General features: G+C 41.4%; 2 protein-coding genes across 5 annotated transcripts in view; both read left to right on the top strand.

Moving 5' to 3' along the window:
* dennd4c (DENN/MADD domain containing 4C) overlaps positions 1 to 1,807 on the top strand; it is a 37,475-nt gene extending 35,668 nt beyond the window's left edge. For both annotated transcript variants that reach the window (XM_084924383.1, XM_084924382.1), the window contains one exon: positions 105 to 1,807. In XM_084924383.1, the coding sequence (XP_084780509.1) occupies positions 105 to 241 (137 nt within the window). In that variant the 3' untranslated portion in view covers positions 242 to 1,807. The remainder of the gene's footprint in view (positions 1 to 104) is intronic.
* Positions 1,808 to 6,050: 4,243 nt separating this feature from the next.
* On the top strand, positions 6,051 to 20,713 carry LOC146391428 (uncharacterized). Of its 3 annotated transcripts, XM_084924385.1 has the most exons (6): positions 6,051 to 6,392; positions 15,463 to 16,025; positions 16,144 to 16,274; positions 16,855 to 17,046; positions 18,923 to 19,114; positions 20,253 to 20,713. In XM_084924385.1, the coding sequence occupies exons 4-6, from the start codon at positions 16,868 to 16,870 to the stop codon at positions 20,431 to 20,433; spliced, it is 552 nt and encodes a 183-aa protein (XP_084780511.1). In that variant the 5' UTR covers positions 6,051 to 6,392; positions 15,463 to 16,025; positions 16,144 to 16,274; positions 16,855 to 16,867; the 3' UTR covers positions 20,434 to 20,713. The 3 variants fall into 3 exon arrangements, with proteins under 3 accessions (XP_084780511.1, XP_084780510.1, XP_084780512.1); XM_084924384.1 differs by having other exon boundaries at positions 15,463 to 16,276; XM_084924386.1 differs by lacking the exon at positions 6,051 to 6,392 and having other exon boundaries at positions 11,885 to 16,025; positions 16,144 to 16,276.
* Positions 20,714 to 20,925: the final 212 nt, after the last annotated feature.

Raw genomic sequence — 20,925 nt, 5'->3', positions numbered from 1 at the left:
TAGTGATGTCAGCTGTGACCTATAGTGTACTGTAAGAGTTTGAAGGTGATGAAAAGCGATGACGTGAAACGTTCCTAACTCATATCTGTGTCGTCATCATGCAGAGGCCTTCGACAGAGAGTACCACAACGCATACAACCAGCTGAGTGCTGAGCAGCGCAAGTCTCTGCACTGCATCGATCGCCCGCCTACTCCCAGCGTCCAGTGGTGCCTTAAATGTTTTGGCGCGCCTTTCATCTGAACTGATCCTCTCAGCAGCAGAGACACAAACTCTTACTGTTCCTGCTTCAACTTTGGGGAACAGGGAGACTTTCGGACATCTCCAGCTGGACGAACATGGTACTGCTTCCTCCGTTTGCCTTGGAAGATGACGTTGGCCGTTTCATGTTTCTTTGCTTTGCTTTAAAGGGGTTTTCCAAGCAGCTGCCTAAAAGTGGAACTGTTGTTGTAAACTTCCTGGAAAGCTGTAATGAATCTCTTCAGACTAGTTGAGTTGCTTTTCCTTACAGAAGCTGTATAAAGCGATTGATCACTGTACAGAATATCTGTGTGTGTGCATGTCAGCAGCTTCGCTCGTAGCCTTTTGCCTCCTTGGCTTAAATCTGTCGTAGCTATACTCGTATCAGCTCGGTGTGAGACGGTGTACAGACTCTGACTCTAACTTTGTGCACTTTCTGAAGAAGAGTAAGTAAATCAAGTTCACCTGACTTTTTGTACAGTTTAAGGAAATCTCAGTCGAGGTTGCATTTTTGTCAACAACCCTGGTTGTTGTGATCAGAGTCTTAATGAATGTTCACATGTACAGGCTCACACTGGGGCTCTGTGCAGCTTTGTGTTGGAGCATCACATTTAAATGGGAGAGGACTGAGGCTTTGGACAATCACTAATTATCAATCACTAAAATAGATTCATAACATTCCAGATGCCCTGTGCTCAAAGCAGGAGTATTGATCTCTGTGATAACACATGTGACAGCAGCTGTTTGGAAAGTAGAGATCATGAAAAACAAAGACATCAATCTGAAGCATAAAGGTGCCACACCACTGATTAAAAACATCAGAGGAACACAGACAGCAGAGGTGTGCTGGCTTCAGTCGGCCTTTTTAAAGCTGCATTTTTAACAGTAACATACTGTGTTTGTTCAGCTAACAAGTCTTATTCTGATCATAACTCAGAGCTGTGACTCTCATTCTCTACTCTAGCACAGAGTGAACCGCGATGGTTCAAACAGCATCTCTTTTATGGTTTATATAAAAGTGCAGAGGGCTCTTGATGAGTGCTGAAACTGTGTCAGGACAGAAGGCCTTTGATATTTGACATTCCACTAAAAACAGTGAAACAGGCGGGAAAACAGCAAAGTGCTGCGATGAATTGTTGGGTAAAGATGAACCTGTGTGTTGACTTGAGTGTGAGTGTGGCGCTGTACTTGTACAGATGAGAAAATGTGTTGTAAAATATTCCATTTGCACTGCATAGATTAGAACCTGCTCTTAACCCACATCAGAATATTAACAATTTACACCATTTTTCATCCAGAAAAAAATCTCAATTATTTATTTTTGTATTGTTGACATTTGGATTGCAGCTGCTGTGCTAACTTAGTTTTTATAACTAGCTGCCCCCGTTTTCCCCTTGAATCCGTGTTAGGGGACTCCAGCCGGTGTTGACTTAGTAAATCTCCTCTTGGTGGAGGATGTACAGAAAAGTTTTTTAAAGATAGCAGGTGAAATGTTCTCTTACCGTCCTGTGGAAAGGAAATGAATGTCTACACATAAGTGCGCTGCAATAAATGAGTTTGTGAACTGATTGACAATGAAATTTGTCCTTTTTTGTCTTTGTGTTAAGAAGAGTTTGTATTTATTGCCAGATTTAAACATCTGCCTTTGTAACATAGCTGTAGCTCATTTCTGTTTTCATGGAAGTAGATGTGATCTTAGTGGGGAAAAAAGTTATACTCATGTCAGTTTATCTGGGTTAACTTATTCAGTTTGTCATCCACTGCCAGAAAATCCTGTTTCTCCCAAAAGATGTATCTATCTAATCTTAGAGTCGCAGGTGCCTGGAGTCTATCCTGTCATAGGGCGAAAGTACCTATGTAGTATATAGTACAAAGTGTACCCTGGACTGAAACTTTGAAAATAAGCTATTCCCCTGCAGATGATCTGTTAGCTGTTTGACAACTACTCCTTCAAGAATTTTTGAAATAAAAGAAGGGTGGGGATTTTCCTATAATTAGCTAAGACTACTGGGTCAAGAGATGGTTTTTTAAGTAATGGTTTACTGCCAGCTTGAAGGCCTGTGGTACATAGCTGATTATTAGAGATTGAAGCATTAATTAATGGTAGGATGAAGATGGGTACAGTGGGGTCATAAAGGACACGGTCAGCAACAATACTGAGGTAGGCTTTGGTGCTTAAACAATACTCGGTAATTATCCCCACAGCATTACACCACCAGTAGCCAGAACAACACAACATGTTGCAGCAGAAATTGAGACTCATCAGACCAGACACATTTTTTTTTTCAACCTTCTATTGTCCAATTATGGTGAGCCTGTGTGAATTGTAGCCTCGGTTTCCTGTTATTATGTGACAGGAGTAGCACCAGCTGTGGGCTTCTGCTGCTGTAGCCCATGTGCTTTAAAGTTTGAGGTGTTGTGAGTTAAGAGATGCTCTTATGCATATTTAGAAATGATGACAATTATATTAATCCTTAGATGCTACTTGGTGCTAGCATATTTATCTGACCTGCAAGGGAGTCCTGCTATGGACAAATTTACAAGTTATTTCACACATGTTCAGCATTTCTCACTTCCATCTCGGTTATGAGTAAAATAAATTACACTTCCCATCACTGGCCATTAGGAAGCGTCCACTGTGTTGACTGATATGCAACAACGAAACAATGCACAAGCAAACCTTCGAATAGCTGTCAATTATAGTGACCACTAAAGGTGACGGGGATGAATTTGCATGAGATTGAAGGTAAGAGTTGTCTGAAACTACAAAACCGGTAGTTCCTGTTTGTTCTCATTCGTTTACCACATTTGCAGTTAAGAGGTGCGCCTGCTGCTTGCTGCACAGAGGAGAGGGCATGGCGGCAGGGGATTCTCTGGCTGGCTGGAGCAGCATCTAATAACCAACTCGCAAAATAAAACAAAATAAAAACAAACCAACAAACACGAAAACACCAGAGATTATGATACAGACTTATGATCTGCACCGATGTTTTCTATATGCGAAGACTGAGCACGAGAGCCCTCGGTGCTCCTGCTTGCTGCTGAAGTCAAAATAAACTTTATTGTCATCTCCGCTACATACAGTCCAGTATATAGAGAGACGAGACGACGAGGCTCCAGTTACAGTGCAAGTAAACAATGAATACAAGAAGAGTAAGAACATAAATATACACTTTGGGACCAGGGGTAAAGGGATCAATAACAATTTAAAATTCATAATTTACAGTTTGATGATTTAAAGTCTCTCACACAACCCGTCGAAAGGGGAGGAGAGCCCTGCTGCTTCCAAATACAGCACATTTCATTCATAATATTGTAAATCCAAGCCCATTATGTATTCATGATTTGAATCCTGGGTTGTGCGAAATCCCAGAAATAAACCCGAGACAAAGTGAATCTGTGAACTAAGGTGTAGGTGTGTTAGGTTATGTTGTGGTGATCCTCGGGTTGGGGGATGGGTGTTCATACTGGAGTGCAAATCAAAACGTTACCTAACATATGAAACAGAAAAAGACCTCCGTGTAATCCATTTATTTCAACAAAGTAACTGTATTTTAAAACTGTAACTGTAACGGAATACAGTTTCTCATATTTTGTATTCTAAATACGTAACGCCGGTAGGCCTACATGTATTCTGTTACTCCCCAACACTGAACAAGTCACAGGTCTGAGGACTTCCCCCGTTCAGAAGTGAAAAACAGAGAGGATATACTTGCTGGCTTTTCTCTCTGTCAGTTGTTGGTGATATTTATGATTTTTTCTGCAGTGCTTTAGAAAGATGTCTGATGCTGTGAATTTCTCTTAGGAGCGTCTGTAGAGAAATACCGTTTCTTTGGGAGGGGAGAACAATGATAAAGGTGAGTGAAATTAAATGGCATCTCTGTGTTGCTGACATGCTGAGGGTTTCTACAGGGAGGCCTTTGTACTGCATCGCTTGACCTGTTCCTCAGCTCAGTGTGAGACAGACAGACTCCGACTCTACCTGTGTACACTATCTGAAGAAGTAAGGGCGTAGATTTGGTTTTGGCATTGGTGGGGACGTATGATTCAACCCTGCCCTGTTTCTTTTTTTTTTTTTCCTCTTTTTGTTTTTGCTTCTTAATAAAAAGAGGAGAAATATACTTGCCTACATATGCTATTCTACATGCTTTTAAACCATTTAAAATCACAATTCATAGTTTTATATGTGAATTATATAATGTTAAATTACTATTAAACAAATGACTGACTAAGTATTTTAGAGTTTAGTTTACTTCAGCCATATTCCATATAAATTAGGTATCATACAAAAATAAAAATAGCTTCAAATACAGTCATGACAATAAAAGAATATGACTTTAAGGACTTAACAACATTACTTCAATTATAGTACACCAACATCTGTTATATTTTGGCACTAATGGAACACTGAATGACCTGGTGGGTTTTGTCCATAAAACTACTCATCTAAGATTACCACAAAGTAAAAGATCTCTCAGCAAAATTATGCAACATTTTAGGCACTATTGCCCCGATCAGATCAGTGAGCTGGGATTTTTTATTCTAAACATGAACTACTGTTACAGCAACAGACATGGACTACATGCCCCACACAACAACTCAATGTCCACTATGTGAAGGAGCCAAACACATGTCTGCTCCTCTCTTTAACTGAGATAAACTGCTGGCATATTTGTTTTACATCTATACTGTCCAGTGTCTCCTGGTGGACATGGCATACAGCAGCATTGTTTAATCTCATTTCAGTCATTGTTGACCTTAGCCAACTTTTTAGTCTTCTGAGAGCACTGAAGCTTCTTTCAGCCTCAGTACATGCATTTTATCCTCAGATTACAATTATTATTCTGTGCTTGATGTGCCTCACCTTTGACCCTGGCTCTTCCCCTCTGACTGCACTAGGACATATTGCCACCTGATAAAATAACACACTGATTCGTGCCATATAAAAAGTGAGACATGTCAATTCAGATTCTTTGTCAAATATACACTAATGAATCAATTTACATCAGCAGCCTAACAACTGTCATGATAATAAATACTAGTTAATCTATAGCACCAAATCATCAGTCAGTCACCTGTGACCTCGCCTCTTCACCTCTGTCCGAGCTACAACATGGCAGAGCTGCCTCTGTCACCTGATAAATAACAGTGAGACATTCAAATACATGCAGTCACACATGTGCTTCAAATACAGTCATGAACCATCATGTCTTCATCCAATTTCACCTGTGATCTTGTGTCACCATTACTCTCTGAGCTTTGTGTTGGTTCTTCTGTCACCTGACAAATAGGACATACATGACAATAAGAATAAAATGTGTAGTTGCTTCAGTGTTTCTGTCAATTTGTGCAGATCTTGACTCATCAGTAATGTTTGTAGGGTGAGTGCATTTTTAAACTGTGCAAACTGCACTACAAGGTGGATATTTGCAAAATCATGACTACCTCATTACATTTTGTCTCAGAAATGAACCCTATGAATATGTCAGTGCCATTAGGATGAAATTATTGTGTCACCAACATTTTAACGTTAGACATATAATTCTAGCAGCCTCTGTAAACTAATATCCTGGCTTGCTCAAAGCTGCCGTTTTGTCTGACAGTTTCAGTCAAAATTAGAAATGCTACTGTGGGAGACTGAGAGAACTAATAGTGCTGCATGTTGTGCAGTTAGTTTCCAAAACACGTTATTCATGGTTACATACAATTTTAGACTGATGTGGGCCAAAGCCTAGCATAGCCTGTAACATTATTATGACGGATACATTATATGAGTGAACTTGACTTTAAGAAACTTACAGGTTTCTTTGAAAAATACTTATATCCAGGTTCTTCCTCTTTGCTGCCATCCTCCTCTCCTCTTCGCAGCGCAGGCTTGCCACTGCTAAAACTAAACAGAGCTCCCTGAAAGGCTCAGCCAATCACATTGGCCATATTTGTCACATGAGGTAGGACTCCAGTAGAGAACGTAATTTAACTCTTTCTGCACCGCTGGGTGAATGAGACGTCGACAGATCGTTTTTTCTTTCTATCGGGTTTGTTTTTCTTTACTCGAAGAGATCAAATTATTGGTGAGGACAATTCAATAATCGCTGGATATTGGTGGGGACATGTCCCTTCCGTCCATGCCAAATCTACGCCCTTGTGAAGAAGAGTAAGTAAATCATTTTCACTTGACTTCGTTTTACAGTTTGGGGAAATCTCAGTCGAGGCTGCCTTTTTGTCAGGTGACACCCTGGTTATTGCGATCAGAACACATTTAAATGGGAGGGGGCTCTTGAGGATCGTTGAAACAGGACAGAAAGCTTTTGCTATTTTAAACAGGCCGGAGAACTTTAATTTGGTTCTAATATTTATTCAATATTTATTTTTTTATATGTTAATGTGGTGGGTCCGTTTGGAAGAGTAACCACTTCTAAACAGGACAGAACAGTGGGGAGTCAAGGTAGTGGATAACTTTGGATGGATAAGTTTCTTGTAAAAAAAATTATATTTAACAAAAACAAGGAAAAAAACCCGCCCTGGTCAGGGGCGACGAGACTCAAAATATAACAATATAAAAGTAAAATTGTAACAATCCAGCTGCGAGTAGACAGAGTGCGCACAAATGGTAAAAACACTAAAATTTCAAAAAAGTCTGTTTAAAATACCAAGACAGCCACACGTCCTCTTCAATCCTCCACGTCGGTGCCGAAATAAAAAGACAAGCAAGACAATTTTATTTGTTTACGCCTGTATGGAATAATAAGAAGGAAAAATAACTTTTACTTTTTTATTTTAATTAATTCATTATTGAATTTTAAAGAACATCAACAACATTTAATCTGTGCAGCCACTGTTTGATGCTGAAGGCGCCGCAGAGGTTCCCAGCTGCTCTCTGCGTGGAGGCTGTGCAAACACAGGTCACTGATGGTCTTGGTCACTCAGGCCTGGGAATCCAGTTCCTAAAGAACTCCATCATCATTCTCTGTGTTATATTCTGGTCTCATTCGCGACAGACTCCAGAATATCTATTTCCTACCCAACGGGGTAGTAAGTTTTATTAACAAGTCATGCGACTCAGATTGGTCCTGGGCCATGTACAACAGCAACATACAGCCTAACAATCCTTACTTGTGTGACACTCTAAAACGTCCGTGCAGCAACACAATCTATTGTGGAACAAACCATCTTGCAAATAATAATTCACATTATTACATCCCTTCTCTTTTTTTTTTTTTTCTTCTTTCTTTTTTTTGTTTTTTGGAAAAAAAACAGAAGTCCTTTTTTGTTTTGATTTGTCCTTCTTCTTACTGAGGGAGAAAACAATATGAAACACTCAAAGAATACAAAAGCATTCCACTATTCAAACATGTACATTTCTGTAAGCTGTAGTGAACATCAATATCCACAGAATACACAACTCTTCCCCTCAAACAACAAACAATAAATCCTCATTATGTAACATAGTCCTTGTACCGAAGTGGTGGAACCACTTTGCGGCCTGACCTTGTCCTGACACCCCCTGATACCTCGTCAGTCTTGATCTGCTGCTCACGAGTTTCTGAAGGAGCTGTCACGGAGCTGGTCAGTGCCCCAGTGTCTGTCATGGCATTTTCTTGATCCATCACGCCTGCACGTCTCAGGTGCCTCCGATTCCTCCTCAGGACACTTCCAGAGTCCAACTGAACCTCATAGGACCTCGGGTCAACACTCCCAATCACCACTCCCCTGCTCCAAGTGGAATGGCGGTCAAAAGGCTGAACTCTGACACTGTCCCCTAGCTTCAAAGAGTCCATATCTCGTGCTGATCGGTCATAGCACAATTTTTGGCGCTTCTGTTTCATCTCCAACTCCCGCAGGGCTGGAATAACGTTTAGTCTTAGCAGGCTCGTCCTGGTTGGCAAAAGCGTCTGCGTCCTCCTGCTGAGCAGCCTCTGAGCTGGGCTGGTCTCCAGGCCTTGTGATGGTGTGTTGCGATGGTCCAGAATCGCAAGATACGGGTCTTGCCCCGCCATTTTTGCCTTTAGCAGTAGCCTCTTTGCTGTCTTCACTGCTGATTCAGCCTTCCCGTTACTCTGAGGGTAACCTGGTGAAGATGTTTTATGCTGGAAACCCCACAGTCGACTAAATCTCAGAAACTCACCGGACGTATACTGTGGTCCATTATCTTAAACAACAATGTCCGGGATGCCCTGTCTGGCAAAGTGAGCCTTCAACTTTCTAATCACTGTGGTGGACTTAGTGTCCGGGAGATAGTCAATTTCCCAGAAGTTTGAATAGTAGTCCACTGTGATAAGGTAGTCCTTGTTGTCAAACATAAACAGGTCTGAGCCCACCTTAGCCCATGGTCTAGTCGGGATCTCATGTGGGACCAAGGTCTCTTTCTGCTGTCTGTAGTCAACTGACCTGCAGATGTCACACTTAGTCACATAAGTCTTAATTTGTTCGTTCATGCCTGGCCAATACACACACTCTCTGGCTCTCCTTAGACAACCTTCTACACCTAGGTGTGTCGAGTGTAGTCTAGCTATGATCTCCTGTCTCATGGTAGTCGGGACAACAACACGTTCACCTCTAAACACAAGTCCATCCTGGAATGAGAAGAATGGTCTGATGTCACCGTCAGTGTCTCTTTTGTCAGTCGGCCAACCTCTGAATTGTATCTATGAGGATCTGTAGTGCCTTGTCCTCCTGTGTAGCAGTCCTTATGCTGTTTAGTCTGTCAGGTGAGATGGGTGCATGGGTGACCATGTTAATGCTCTCTATTTCCTCCTCTATGGAGCTCTGTGGTGAGCACTCTGGAAGATATGCCCTGCTCAACGTGTCTGCTAATAACATGTCTTTGCCTGGCACATACACCACATCTATGTCATATTTCTGAATGCGCATAAGCATCCTTTGCAACCGTTTGGGTGCACTCAACAACGGTTTTCTTACAATGGTCTCTAAGGGTTTGTGATCACTGTGTACCACCACTTTACGACCATATGTGTACTGATGAAACTTCTCCATGCTGAAAACTACAGCCAAAAGCTCCTTTTCGATCTGGGCATAACCTTGCTCTGTACGTGTAAGTGCTCTACTCGCAAAAGCCACAGGCTTACCCTTCTGCATGAGTGCTGCACCTAACCCTTTGTCAGAAGCGTCACATTGTACTGTCAGCTCTTCCTCTGGGCAGTAGTACTTCAGGACTGGAGCCTCTGCTATAGTCTCTTTCAGTCTCTGGAATGCGTCTTCATGTCGAGTCGTCCAGTTCCACTCACTGTCTTTGTGTGTCAGTTGTCTCAGTATGTCGCAATGGTCAGACAGATGTGGGCAAAACTTTGCTAAGTAGTTCACCATACCTAACAGTCTCTGTACTGCCTTCATGTCTGTAGGTCTGGGCATTTGTTCTATATCCCTAACCTTCTCTGGGTCTATTTTCAGACCGTTGCATGTCAGCTGATGTCCAATGTACGTAGTCTCCTTCTGTTTAAGTTTAAACTTGTCTGCGTTCAACTTAATGTACTTCTGCCTGCAACGAGTCAAAAACTGTCTCAGCTTCTCGTCATGGTCACGTACTGCTCCAGCATCTGTGTCTCCCTGACCCGTGATCAGCACATCATCTGCAATGATGTAGATCCCTGCCAGTCCATCCAAAGCTTGTGTGAGCTTCCTCTGGAACACTTCCGGAGCTGGACTTATCCCCATTGGCATCCTCAGCCATCTGTAGCGTCCAAATGGAGTCGAAAATGTTGTCAGGTAGCTCGATTCCTCCTCCAGTTTCACGTGCCAGAATCCACTCTTCACATCGCAGACAGAGAACACTTTAGCCTTTGACAGATCTGGCAAAATGTCCTCAATGGTGGGCAATGGGAAGTGGCTCCGTTGTAGGGCTTTGTTTAAGGGTTTTGGATCTATGCACACTCTTAAGTCCCCACTCTGCTTTTGGACCACAACCATCCCACTGATCCAGTCTGTGCTGCATTCTACTGGTGTAATGATCCCTCTGCTCTGAAGATCTTGAAGCTCCTTTTTTAACGGCTTTATCATTGCAATAGGGACACGCCGTTTTGGTAACTGCACTGGTTTCACAGTTTCATCCACCTCGAGCCTTAACTCTCCCTCCAAACAGCCATCTCCTGTGAAGACATCGGCATACTCTGTTTTTAATCTGATCCATGTTCCACTCATTGGCTGTTGGGTGCTCTGAAGTAATGATGCTGTCCAGTTTCAAGATGTTTTCATAGTGTACTTTTATGAGTTTCATCGCTTCGCTGGCTCTCTTGCCCAGCAGTGGTACTTTACAGTCTTTGTCAACCACTTGAAACTCCAACCGATACAGTTTCTGATTTCTCGGGTTACGTAGCTTAACTTTGCATTTTCCCAATGGCTTTATCTTACTTTTGTTGTACATCATCAACACTGTCTGTGTGTCCTCCAACTGTGTGTTCGGGCTTAGCATGTGGATTGGCATTACATTACAACTGGCACCACAGTCAATCTGAAAGTTTACAATCTCATCGCCCATCAGCATGCCTGCAAAGAGTTGAGTGCCTCTCACTTTGTCAGTGTTCTTTGTAGTTGAATCATGTGTGTCTGCCTCTGTAACACAGAGAACGTCCTCATACTCATCACTCTCACATGCTGTCACGTTGTGTACATTCATCCTTCTCTTCTGCTCTGAATGTGCCGTGCATTTAACTGCAAAGTGGTTTTCTCTGCCACACTTTTTACATTTCTTCCTGTATGCTGGACATTTTTCTTTCTTTTTTTCATGTGTTCTGCCACAAAACTTACAGTCCACTGCGTCGCCGATCCGTTTCTGGCGCGCAGCTCCACGCACAGCATGCACCTCCTCCACTGCAGCTCCCGAAATGGTTTTGCTGTTTTCCCGCGACAGCTCCGCGGCTCTGCAGTGCTGTATGCATGCATCCAGTGTCATGTTTTTCTCACGCAGCAGTCTCTCCCTCAAACTCGGGTTGTTAAGTCCACATACAATCCTGTCACGAATCAGTGAGTCCCTTATTACTCCAAAATTGCACGTTTTTGTCAGCAGCTTTAACTCCGTCACATAGCTGTCGATTGTCTCACTGGCGCCTTGGTTTCTCGTGAAGAATCGATAACGCTCCACAGTTTCATTAACTACAGGATTGCAATGATCGTCAAACTTCTCAATAATGTCCTTAACTGTCCACCGATCTCTCGCCGTGTCGCCCATTAGCGTGTCTAGCAGCTCCCTGCCGCTCTCACCAACGAGATAACTGAACAGGCTTACTTTTTTCTGTTCGCCGTCTGAGTCCATGGTCAGCTCCACATAGAGCATAAACTCGTCCATCCAGGTCTTCCATGTCCGTGATAGGTTACTGGAGTCCAATACCAGCGTCGGCGGCGATTTAAGGCCCTCCATGCCTCGCGGCGGTGCTAACTCGATTAGCCGCTAGTTGCTCACCGCTCCGACAGGCGTCTCCCGGGGGTTCACTCCGGCCGTGCAGCTTGCTCCGCTGTCCGCTCCGCTGCCACCATGTTATATTCTGGTCTCATTCACGACAGACTCCAGAATATCTATTTCCTACCCAACGGGGTAGTAAGTTTTATTAACAAGTCATGCGACTCAGATTGGTCCTGGGCCATGTACAACAGCAACATACAGCCTAACAATCCTTACTTGTGTGACACTCTAAAACGTCCGTGCAGCAACACAATCTATTGTGGAACAAACCATCTTGCAAACAATAATTCACATTATTTTTTTTAGTTTTTAGTTTTTTTTCAGTTTACAATTTTTTTTTCTTCTTCTTTTATTAACAAATGAAACAATACAGTCACAAACAACATAACACAATATAGTGCAAATGAACTCTCGTGGAGGATAAATAATTCACATTATTGACTATGTGCACGAGACAATGCTAACTTCCTGGTTTGAGACCGGATGTGGGGTTGTGCATTTCCGGTAGCTTTACTTTGCGGTCAATCGCTACTGCGAAGATATACTCCAAAATCATGTCCAAAACTCGAAAACGGAAAGATCGCGTTAAGTTACAAAGAGCAGAAGGTGGGAACACTCACCACTGTTGTGTCATAAAAAATCTAATGATCAATTTTGACGTTTAAAGCGTTTAGATCGATCAGTTGTTTACATCACTCAACACAAGCAGAACTGCATTACTGCAGCAGAAGACACATCGTCCACATTCAGAAGCACATCTCTGTATAGTGACTGGTCTTATGATTTAAACAGGCAAATGTTCAGCATTCAAACTACAGGTGAAGAATAGTCAAACCAGATGTTTCCCCCATTATGTCGATATCAGCTAGTCAAGTACACACCTACACAGCATGTTAACATACCGTGAAAAAAGCCACACAAAAAATGAATGATTGCTGGTTTCTATACATTAGTATTTACGAAGGGTATGTTGTGACTTACCTTCAAAATTACAGCGGTCCCTCGCTATAACGCGGTTCACCTTTCACCTCGCTGTTTCGCGGATTTTTTAGTGCAAGTTTGCATGCTTTTTTTACGTCACATTGTGTCCTGCGTCCTGATCGCTGCAGACGATCTCCTCCGTGACGTCTCTCCTGTACAGTACAGAATCGCTGCATCGATCGCTAGCAGTGTGACTCTGAAGTGCAGTACTGTATGTCCACGAAACGTTTTGCACCGTCAAAAAATAAAATTGGCTACTTGATTTCACCTATCGCTGGTTATTTTTAGAACATAACACCCGCAATAAACGAGGGACAGCTGAGAAATATAACATTTTAATCCCTTTTCTCTTTTGCTCTGAGGTGCGGGGAAAAATATCGACAAGTCAATGAACATCATTTACAGATATATTGGGTAAATGCCCAAGACATCTATAGAAATGTAAATCGCCGCTTGATTCATTCATTTGCTTAACTTGTTTTGGACCGTAAACCAGGCGCGAATAGGACACCGGAAACAAAGCTCCCCACAGGAGTTTCTGCACCGGAAGTAGCATATGCTAACGTGCACATAGTCAATTACACTCTGGAGGAATATCGCAGCAAGCCTCCCTCTGTCACCGTAAAGGATCACAGCCAGTCCGTCAGCCTGGTCGTAGATGAGATGGAAACTAAACCACGAATCCACAGGCAGGACAAACAACAGAATGACACTTTCACTGTGTCCATCCATTGCAGCTTCAAGTCTGTCAGAAGGAAGAACAAATCATAAGTCACAATCGCCGACAGCTGCAGACGCGTCCAAGAAAACACTGCAGTACTTTTAAACAAGTAAAACTGAAGCAACTTGGAGCAGCTAACAGGCAAAAGTCAACCAAAATTAGGAACAATGTTAAACCAGTACATTTCATCCTTAAGTTAGGCTACTTACCTGTATATTAACAGAAGAATATAAGTATACACGGATCCTTCTAATTCAGCGATTCACTACTACTTGGCAGTGAAACAGGTTGGATTATAAATCTTCACCAGAATGTGAAAGACAAAGAAGAATCTGCTACTGATGTACAGACACACAAAACAGGAATGCGCTTCTCTCTGTATGTTCACCTATTTCTCTTCTAGTGAGTGGGTATAAGGCAATCGCATGTTTAGTGGTATACCACTAACATAAGACAATGTTGCCTGTTTAGTGGTATATATCCCACTAAACAGACAACTCAGAGTAAGTATTAGGCAATCGTTGTGTTGTGCTGAAAGATGAAGTTCCTCTTTATCATCGCTTTCTAACAGAAGGCCGAAGGTTTTGTGCCAAAACCAATTGGTAACAGTGGTTCATGTTTAGAATAAAAAATCCCAGCTCACTGATTTGATCGGGGCAATAGTGCCTAAAATGTTGCATAATTTTGCTGAGAGATCTTTTACTTTGTGGTAATCTTAGATGAGTAGTTTTATGAACAAAAACCAGAAGGTCATTCAGTGTTCCCTTAGTGCTAATGTATAAGAGATGTTGGTGTACTATAACTGAAGTAGTCAAAGGAGCTTGCAAAGAAAAGCGTCTGGACTTCTTTAAGTTACTTGAAGACGTTTCACCTCTCATCCGAGAAGCTTCTTCAGTTCTAAGGTCAAATGGTGGAGAGTCCCAGATATAAACCTAGTGGGAGTATCCCCCCACAGAGGGACAAAAGGACCCCCTGATGATCCTCTAATCGCCTGAGCCAAGGTGTGAAACTGGGTGTGGGTCCCAATCAGCCAGAGTTTCGGGTGTGTTCATTGTGAAACCTGGCCCCACCTTATCATGCGAATTCCTGAGGTCAGATGGCCCAGGATGTGAGTGGGCGTTAAGGCGTCTGGGAAGGGATCTCAAAACTGGATTATAGATGGCAGAGAGTTGGTGTCGTAAACCCCCGCCTCTGTTCAAAGATGGTCGCTCACAGTGGACATAGATGGCTTCTTTCACTCCTCTTTCAAACCATCTGTCCTCTCTGTCCAAAATGTGAACATTGGCATCCTCGAAAGAGTGTCCTTTATCCTTAAGATGCAGATGGACTGCTGAGTCTTGTCCTGTGGAGGTGGCTCTTCTGTGTTGTCACCTCTCATCTCTCTCGGATGAGAGGTGAAACGTCTTCAAGTAACTTAAAGAAGTCCAGACGCTTTTCTTTGCAAGCTCCTTTGACTACGATGACCTGGATGACTGAGAACCTTCACAGACATATAACTGAAGTAATGTTGTTAAGTCATATTCTTTTATTGTGGTGACTGTATTTGAAGCTATTTTTATTTTTGTATGATACCTGATTTGTAGCCAGAGGATGTGGGAGTTGTCATTGAAGGTAGTACAGTTATGAACAACCTCGGCAGTGTAATCATGGCATTCATCGTCCTCTTTGGACTGATTTATGCACTTGATCTGAGCTATCCAAATGACCACAAGTACACTTTTGAGTTTTGTCAGATTTTAATGAATCTGGATGGACAAAGGCTCAGTGCAAAGATGCAGCAAATGAAAATGAAGATGTTTGCTTAGGCAAACAGGACCCCAGCACAAAAGTTGATTTTGGCCTTTTTATCTCCTTTTTAGTACTATACTTATTATACTATGGTGTGAATTGTAATGTTTAGTAGGTTAGTAGGATTCTTAAGTGAAATCTGATTTTACAAATTGCAGTTTGTAAAAGCAAGAACACACACACACACAGACAGACAGACAGACAGACAGACAGACAGACAGATAGATAGATAGGTGAGTAAGTGTGTCTGGTTAAATTCAGTATGGTTCCGACAATCGTTTTTACAATAAAATATGTTAATGTACAATTGTGTTCGCCCAGGTCACCAAAAAGGGTTTGGAGATGAAACCAGATGGAGACGAAACCAGTAACCCACACACAGGGCAAACAGCGGAGTGGAACCTTTACCGTCTCCATCCATTTGAGCATCAAGCCTGTCACAAGGAAGAATAAGTCATAAGTCACAACCATCAACTGCTGCAGCAAATCCTCGTTAAACGGTGATTCATCACAACAACATTCTTTACAAATCGTGTAGCCTGTTTTGCTCGCAAACTGCGCCCATAAAATCAAATGGGTGACGAAATTCTGATTGACAGCCAATTAGAGTCACCCACGTTGTTCGCGCCTCTGGTTTTTTGTCTCTGGTGCGAACAACGTGGGTTTGCGCCTCTGGCTTTTTGTTTCTGGCGCGAACAACGAAATTCCTCGTCTTTTCTGATTGGCTGTCTTGGTCGAAGTGGCGCAGTTACCTAAGGGCCTATAAAAGGGATGTCTCACACTAGACGGCACTTATACACATTACACCAGCTGAGATAAACGAAGGTCTACCTTCTAAAGGCTTAAACAGAAGAAAAAGAAGAAGAAAGGTATTCTTAATTAAGGTAAGCGACTAAAGTTCATAGTTCTTTTGTTTCTAATTTTGGCGAACGTGTGCCTGCCGTTTTAAATTTTATGTGATATTTGACCCATCTGTGATTTGTTCTCCTTCTCCCACCTCAGGTCGCCTCTCTTCGGAGTAAAACTTTGTACCGACTCTGGAAGCAAATAGGATCCATCCTCCTGAGCTAGAAGAAGGCCCTGTACACATCCAGTGTGTGAGTTTACTACAGCAGTGGAAAATACCGCAAAAGGTGTAGGTGCTAATTTTTATTCACTAATTCATTATTTAACTGCATTTTAGTTATAAACTTTATATAAAGTTTGAAACTAAAATCTTACTACACCTAGTTCCTCGTGCTAGGTGTAGTTACCGAAGATAATAGTCTGGGATGATAGGCTACTTATCAACTTTATATAATCTTACTGTTTCTGATTAATTATTTGTTTACAGACGTAATCAAAGTCTTTTAGATTATTATGTTAAATGAAGGTCTTTGTTCATTTATTTTGCTTGGGGGTCGTGTCACAAAAGGAGTTTCAGTCTGAGTGGAATATTTAGCGGTAAAAATATGTAAGCATTGTCAAAAACACGTGAGGGTCAGTAAACAGTGAAAAGAAAAGACTTGAGGGAAATGGGCGAGGGTCAAAGATGAGAGATAGAAATAGGTGGACAGAGAGAAGCGTGTTCGTACATCAGCTGCAGATAGTTCTACTTCTTTCACATTCTGGTGCAGATTTATAAAGACTGTTATTGTTATGAATCACCGTTTAGTGAGGGATTGCTGAAGCAGTTGATGGTTGTGACTTATGACTTGTTCTTCCTTGTGACAGGCTCGACGCTCAAATGGATCGACACAGTAAAGGTTTCACTCCGCTGTTTGCCCTGTGTGTCGGTTACTGGTTTTGTCTCCTTGTCATCTACGATCAGACTGACGGACTGGCTGTGATCCTTTACGGTGGCAGAGAGAAACTTACTGAAATATTCCTTCAGAGAATAACGATGATGTTCTTCGGGAACCCGAGGTACAAAAATGATATAACTTGGATGCTACATTTGCCGAAATGTAAATTTGTTTTTGTATTTTGCCCTAATCCGCCAAGAATCTTTACGAATATTACATTTCTCTTTGACGTTACCAGCTGTAGCTGTCGCATTGAAATGTAATTATTATGCGATTGCAATGTTCAAAATTTGGTGTTTAATCTGGGTTCATGTCGTGTTATCGCCACCTACTGGTGGACCTGAGTGTGGCGCCTTTGTGGTGCGCCTGCTTTGGGGTGATGCTCAATTAAGCGCACATGTCACCAGACACTGAAGGCTCGAGCCAGAAAGAGTAGGCTGGCTTGTGTACAAGGTGAAAATATGGACGATATGGACTACAATTGCTCATGAATGTTCAGTAGAAAGGCGCACACGTTATGTTGCTGCATTTACTTTGTGTGTACGTTTTATTTGAGTTGTAATTTTATTCGGCTGACATAATATCTGTGTTTTTCATCGATCAATTCACCATAGTTTTTCACGGTGTTTGCTGGTGAAAAGAAGATTAAAATACTGGTTAAACATCAGTGGGAGCATGGCCGTTTATTCTATTTCAAACATGAAAAACCTTCAGGAGCAGTTACACCAGCTTTGAACTATTTTGCATGCTTGTTGAACCTTTGATACCTTAAAATAAACAACAGAAAATAAACAACAAAACAAACAAACATTTAACGAATATGCAATATTTAATTACAAATCTGAGCTTCGTGTTTAAAGTCATATTATGCAGTATAACTAGGGTTAAATCACTTTAACAGAATTACAACTTACTTTGTTTAAGTTTATAAATTAAATAAAGCGAACACAAGTTTGTTCAGTTGACCTGACTTGAATAAAACTTTCAGGTAAAATGTACTGAAGCACAACAATGATTTGTGAGTAAGGTGTCGGCAAAGCTTCACAGAAACAGACTTCTTTCTGTTTCTGCGTCCATGTCTGATAAAACCAGCAGTCACTATCTGTCACTATCTGTCTCAGTGTGCCCAGGGTTCCCTGCACATTCACTGCCCGGACAGGAATGTGGCCGCAAAAAGGTGATTCTGTTCATCCTGACGCAGCGTAGCGGGCAGATTCCAACCTGAGTGAAACGGGAGAAAAGCGAAAAGAAATTTCCAGTGATATTAATTTGGGTTTCACCCAGGACTGTATAGGCGTTGGTTGAATAGCAGTGGTGTTCACCTTGGGGTGTCGGTCAGAACACACAGGACGCAAAAAAGGTTATTGCTTCATTACTATCACTCTTTGGTACAACAGCCCAGTAATGCAACCACGGGGTGGCGTACAAGAACCCGTAGGTGAGGGAGTGAGTGTGTGGTCTGCGAACAAAACATGTACAAAAATGCTGAATATAATAAACATACACTCCTCACCAGACCTAACAGAGCCTAATATTAATTGCCGATACAACCAATAATTCTACCTCACAGAACAGCGAATCATTTAGCTTACAGCTAACTGATTTTTTTTTTTACAGGATTAATCAAAATCTTTTAGATTATTATGTTAAATGAAGGTCTTTATTTATTTATTTTGCTTGGGGGTCATGTCACAAAAGGAGTTTCAGTCTGAGTGGAATATTTAGCGGTAAAAATATGTAAGCATTGTCAAAAACACGTGAGGGTCAGTAAACAGTGAAAAGAAAAGACTTGAGGGAAATGGGTGAGGGTCAAAGATGAGAGATAGAAATAGGTGGACAGAGAGAAGCGTGTTCGTACATCAGCTGCAGATAGTTCTACTTCTTTCACATTCTGGTGCAGATTTATAAAGACTGTTATTGTTATGAATCACCGTTTAGTGAGGGATTGCTGAAGCAGTTGATGGTTGTGACTTATGATTTGTTCTTCCTTGTGACAGGCTTGAAGCTGAAATAAATGGACACGGTGAAGGTTCCACTCCGCTGTATGTCCTGTGTGTGGGTTCCTGGTTTCGTTTCCATCTCATCTACGAGCAGACTGACGGACTAGCTGTTATCCTTTATGGTGGCAGAGAGAAACTTGTTCAAATATTCCTAGAGAGAATAATGACGACGTTCTTTAGGAACCCAAGGTAAAAATAAAAACAAAAAACAAAACAAAAAACAAAACTTGGATGCTACATTTGCCGAAATGTAAATATGTTTTTGTGTTTTGCCCGAATCCGCTAAGGATCTTTTTGAATATTACATTTCTCTTTGATGTAACGAGCTTTGAAATATTTGCATGCTTATTGAACGTTTGATACCTTAAAAATAAACAATGAACAATAAAACAAACATTTAACGAATATACAATATTTTATTACAAAGCACAACAATAATTTGGAAATAAGGTGTCGGCAAAGCTTCACAGAAATGCAAAGCAAACAGTCCATGTTTTACCTGATGGGTACAATGTTGCTCTTAAGGGGTTGCAGCTGCTCCTGCTCCTGATACTGCTGGAGGGCAGGGCTGTGTTGATTTGAGACTGCAGACACAGTCCATATAGGATCGATGGTATATGATTAAACCAGTGTTATGAGATAATAATAAAATGCAAAGATTAGTGACAGCACTTGGAACCATAAGGCAACAGATTTAAAAAACTGTGGGAAATAAACTCGGCTCTGCCTGTGAATCACTCTTTGCCTCTCTTCCTCCTTCCATCTCGTCATCATCATGAGTAGTAATTTAAAAAAATCATACATACGCACATATACAAAAATGCTAAGTATAATAAACATACACTCCTCACCAGACCTAACAGTGCCTAATATTAATTGCCAGTACAACCAATAATGCCACCTCACAGAACAGCGAATCGTTTAACTTACAGCTAACTGATTATTTTAATTTTTTTACAGGATTAATCAAAATCTTTTAGATTATTATGTTAAATGATATCTTTATTTAATTATTTTGCTTGGGGGTCGTGTCACAAAAGGAGTTTCAGTCTGAGTGGAGTATTTAGCGGTAAAACTAAATAGGCAACGCGAAAAAAACACGTTAGGGTCAGTGATCAGTGAAAAGAAAAGACAGTGAGGGAAATGGGCGAGGGTCAAAGATGAGAGATAGAAATAGGTGTTCGTACATCAGCTGCAGATAGTTCTACTTCTTTCACATTCTGGTGCAGATTTATAAAGACTGTTATTATTATGAATCACCGTTTAGTGAGGGATTGCTGAAGCAGTTGATGGTTGTGACTTATGATTTTTTTCTTCCTTGTGACAGGCTCGACGCTCAAATGAATGGACACCTGCGTGTGGGTTCCTGGTTTTGTTTCCATCTCATCTACGACCACACATACGCACTGGCTGTGATCCTTTACGGTGGCAGACAGATACGTGCTGAAATATTCCTCCAGAGGATAATGACGACGTTCTTCATGAATTGGATTCACACGCCTGAATAATGAAGACATCAGTGGGGGCGGTTTATACACACAGTCATTTCTGTTCTGCAATATTCTTGTCAAGAATATTTATTGTTTATTTATAATGACCTCTGCTAATCCTTGATATTTATAATTGAGCGATCTTTATATATTAGTGCTATTTCTTAAATGTGTAAAATCTGTAACATAATGGAGTTTAGTCTGTTACTGTTACTCTATTTTTACAATTCCCTTTTGCAGCAACTGTAATCAACATAATTTCCTTAGGGATTAATAAAGCATTCTGATTCTGATTGTTTCAGGATACATCTTTTGCTCGTTTCTCCTCCTCTTCTTTTCTCTTTTTCTAAACTGACTTTGAAGCCTTTTAACCTAATAGACCTACACCTTAGTTGACAGATTCGCTTTGTCTAGGGTTTATTTCTGGGATTTCACACAACCCAGGATTCAAATCATGAATAGATAATGGGCTTGGATTTACAACATTATGAATGAAATGTGCTCTATTTG

The sequence above is a fragment of the Perissodus microlepis genome, chromosome 3 (assembly GCF_051167445.1).
Source record: "Perissodus microlepis isolate ML-2025 ecotype Zambia chromosome 3, ASM5116744v1, whole genome shotgun sequence".
Classification (NCBI taxonomy): Eukaryota; Metazoa; Chordata; class Actinopteri; order Cichliformes; family Cichlidae; genus Perissodus; species Perissodus microlepis.
Note: the sequence above shows the minus strand (reverse complement) of the source record. Positions and strands in the feature narration are given on the sequence as shown.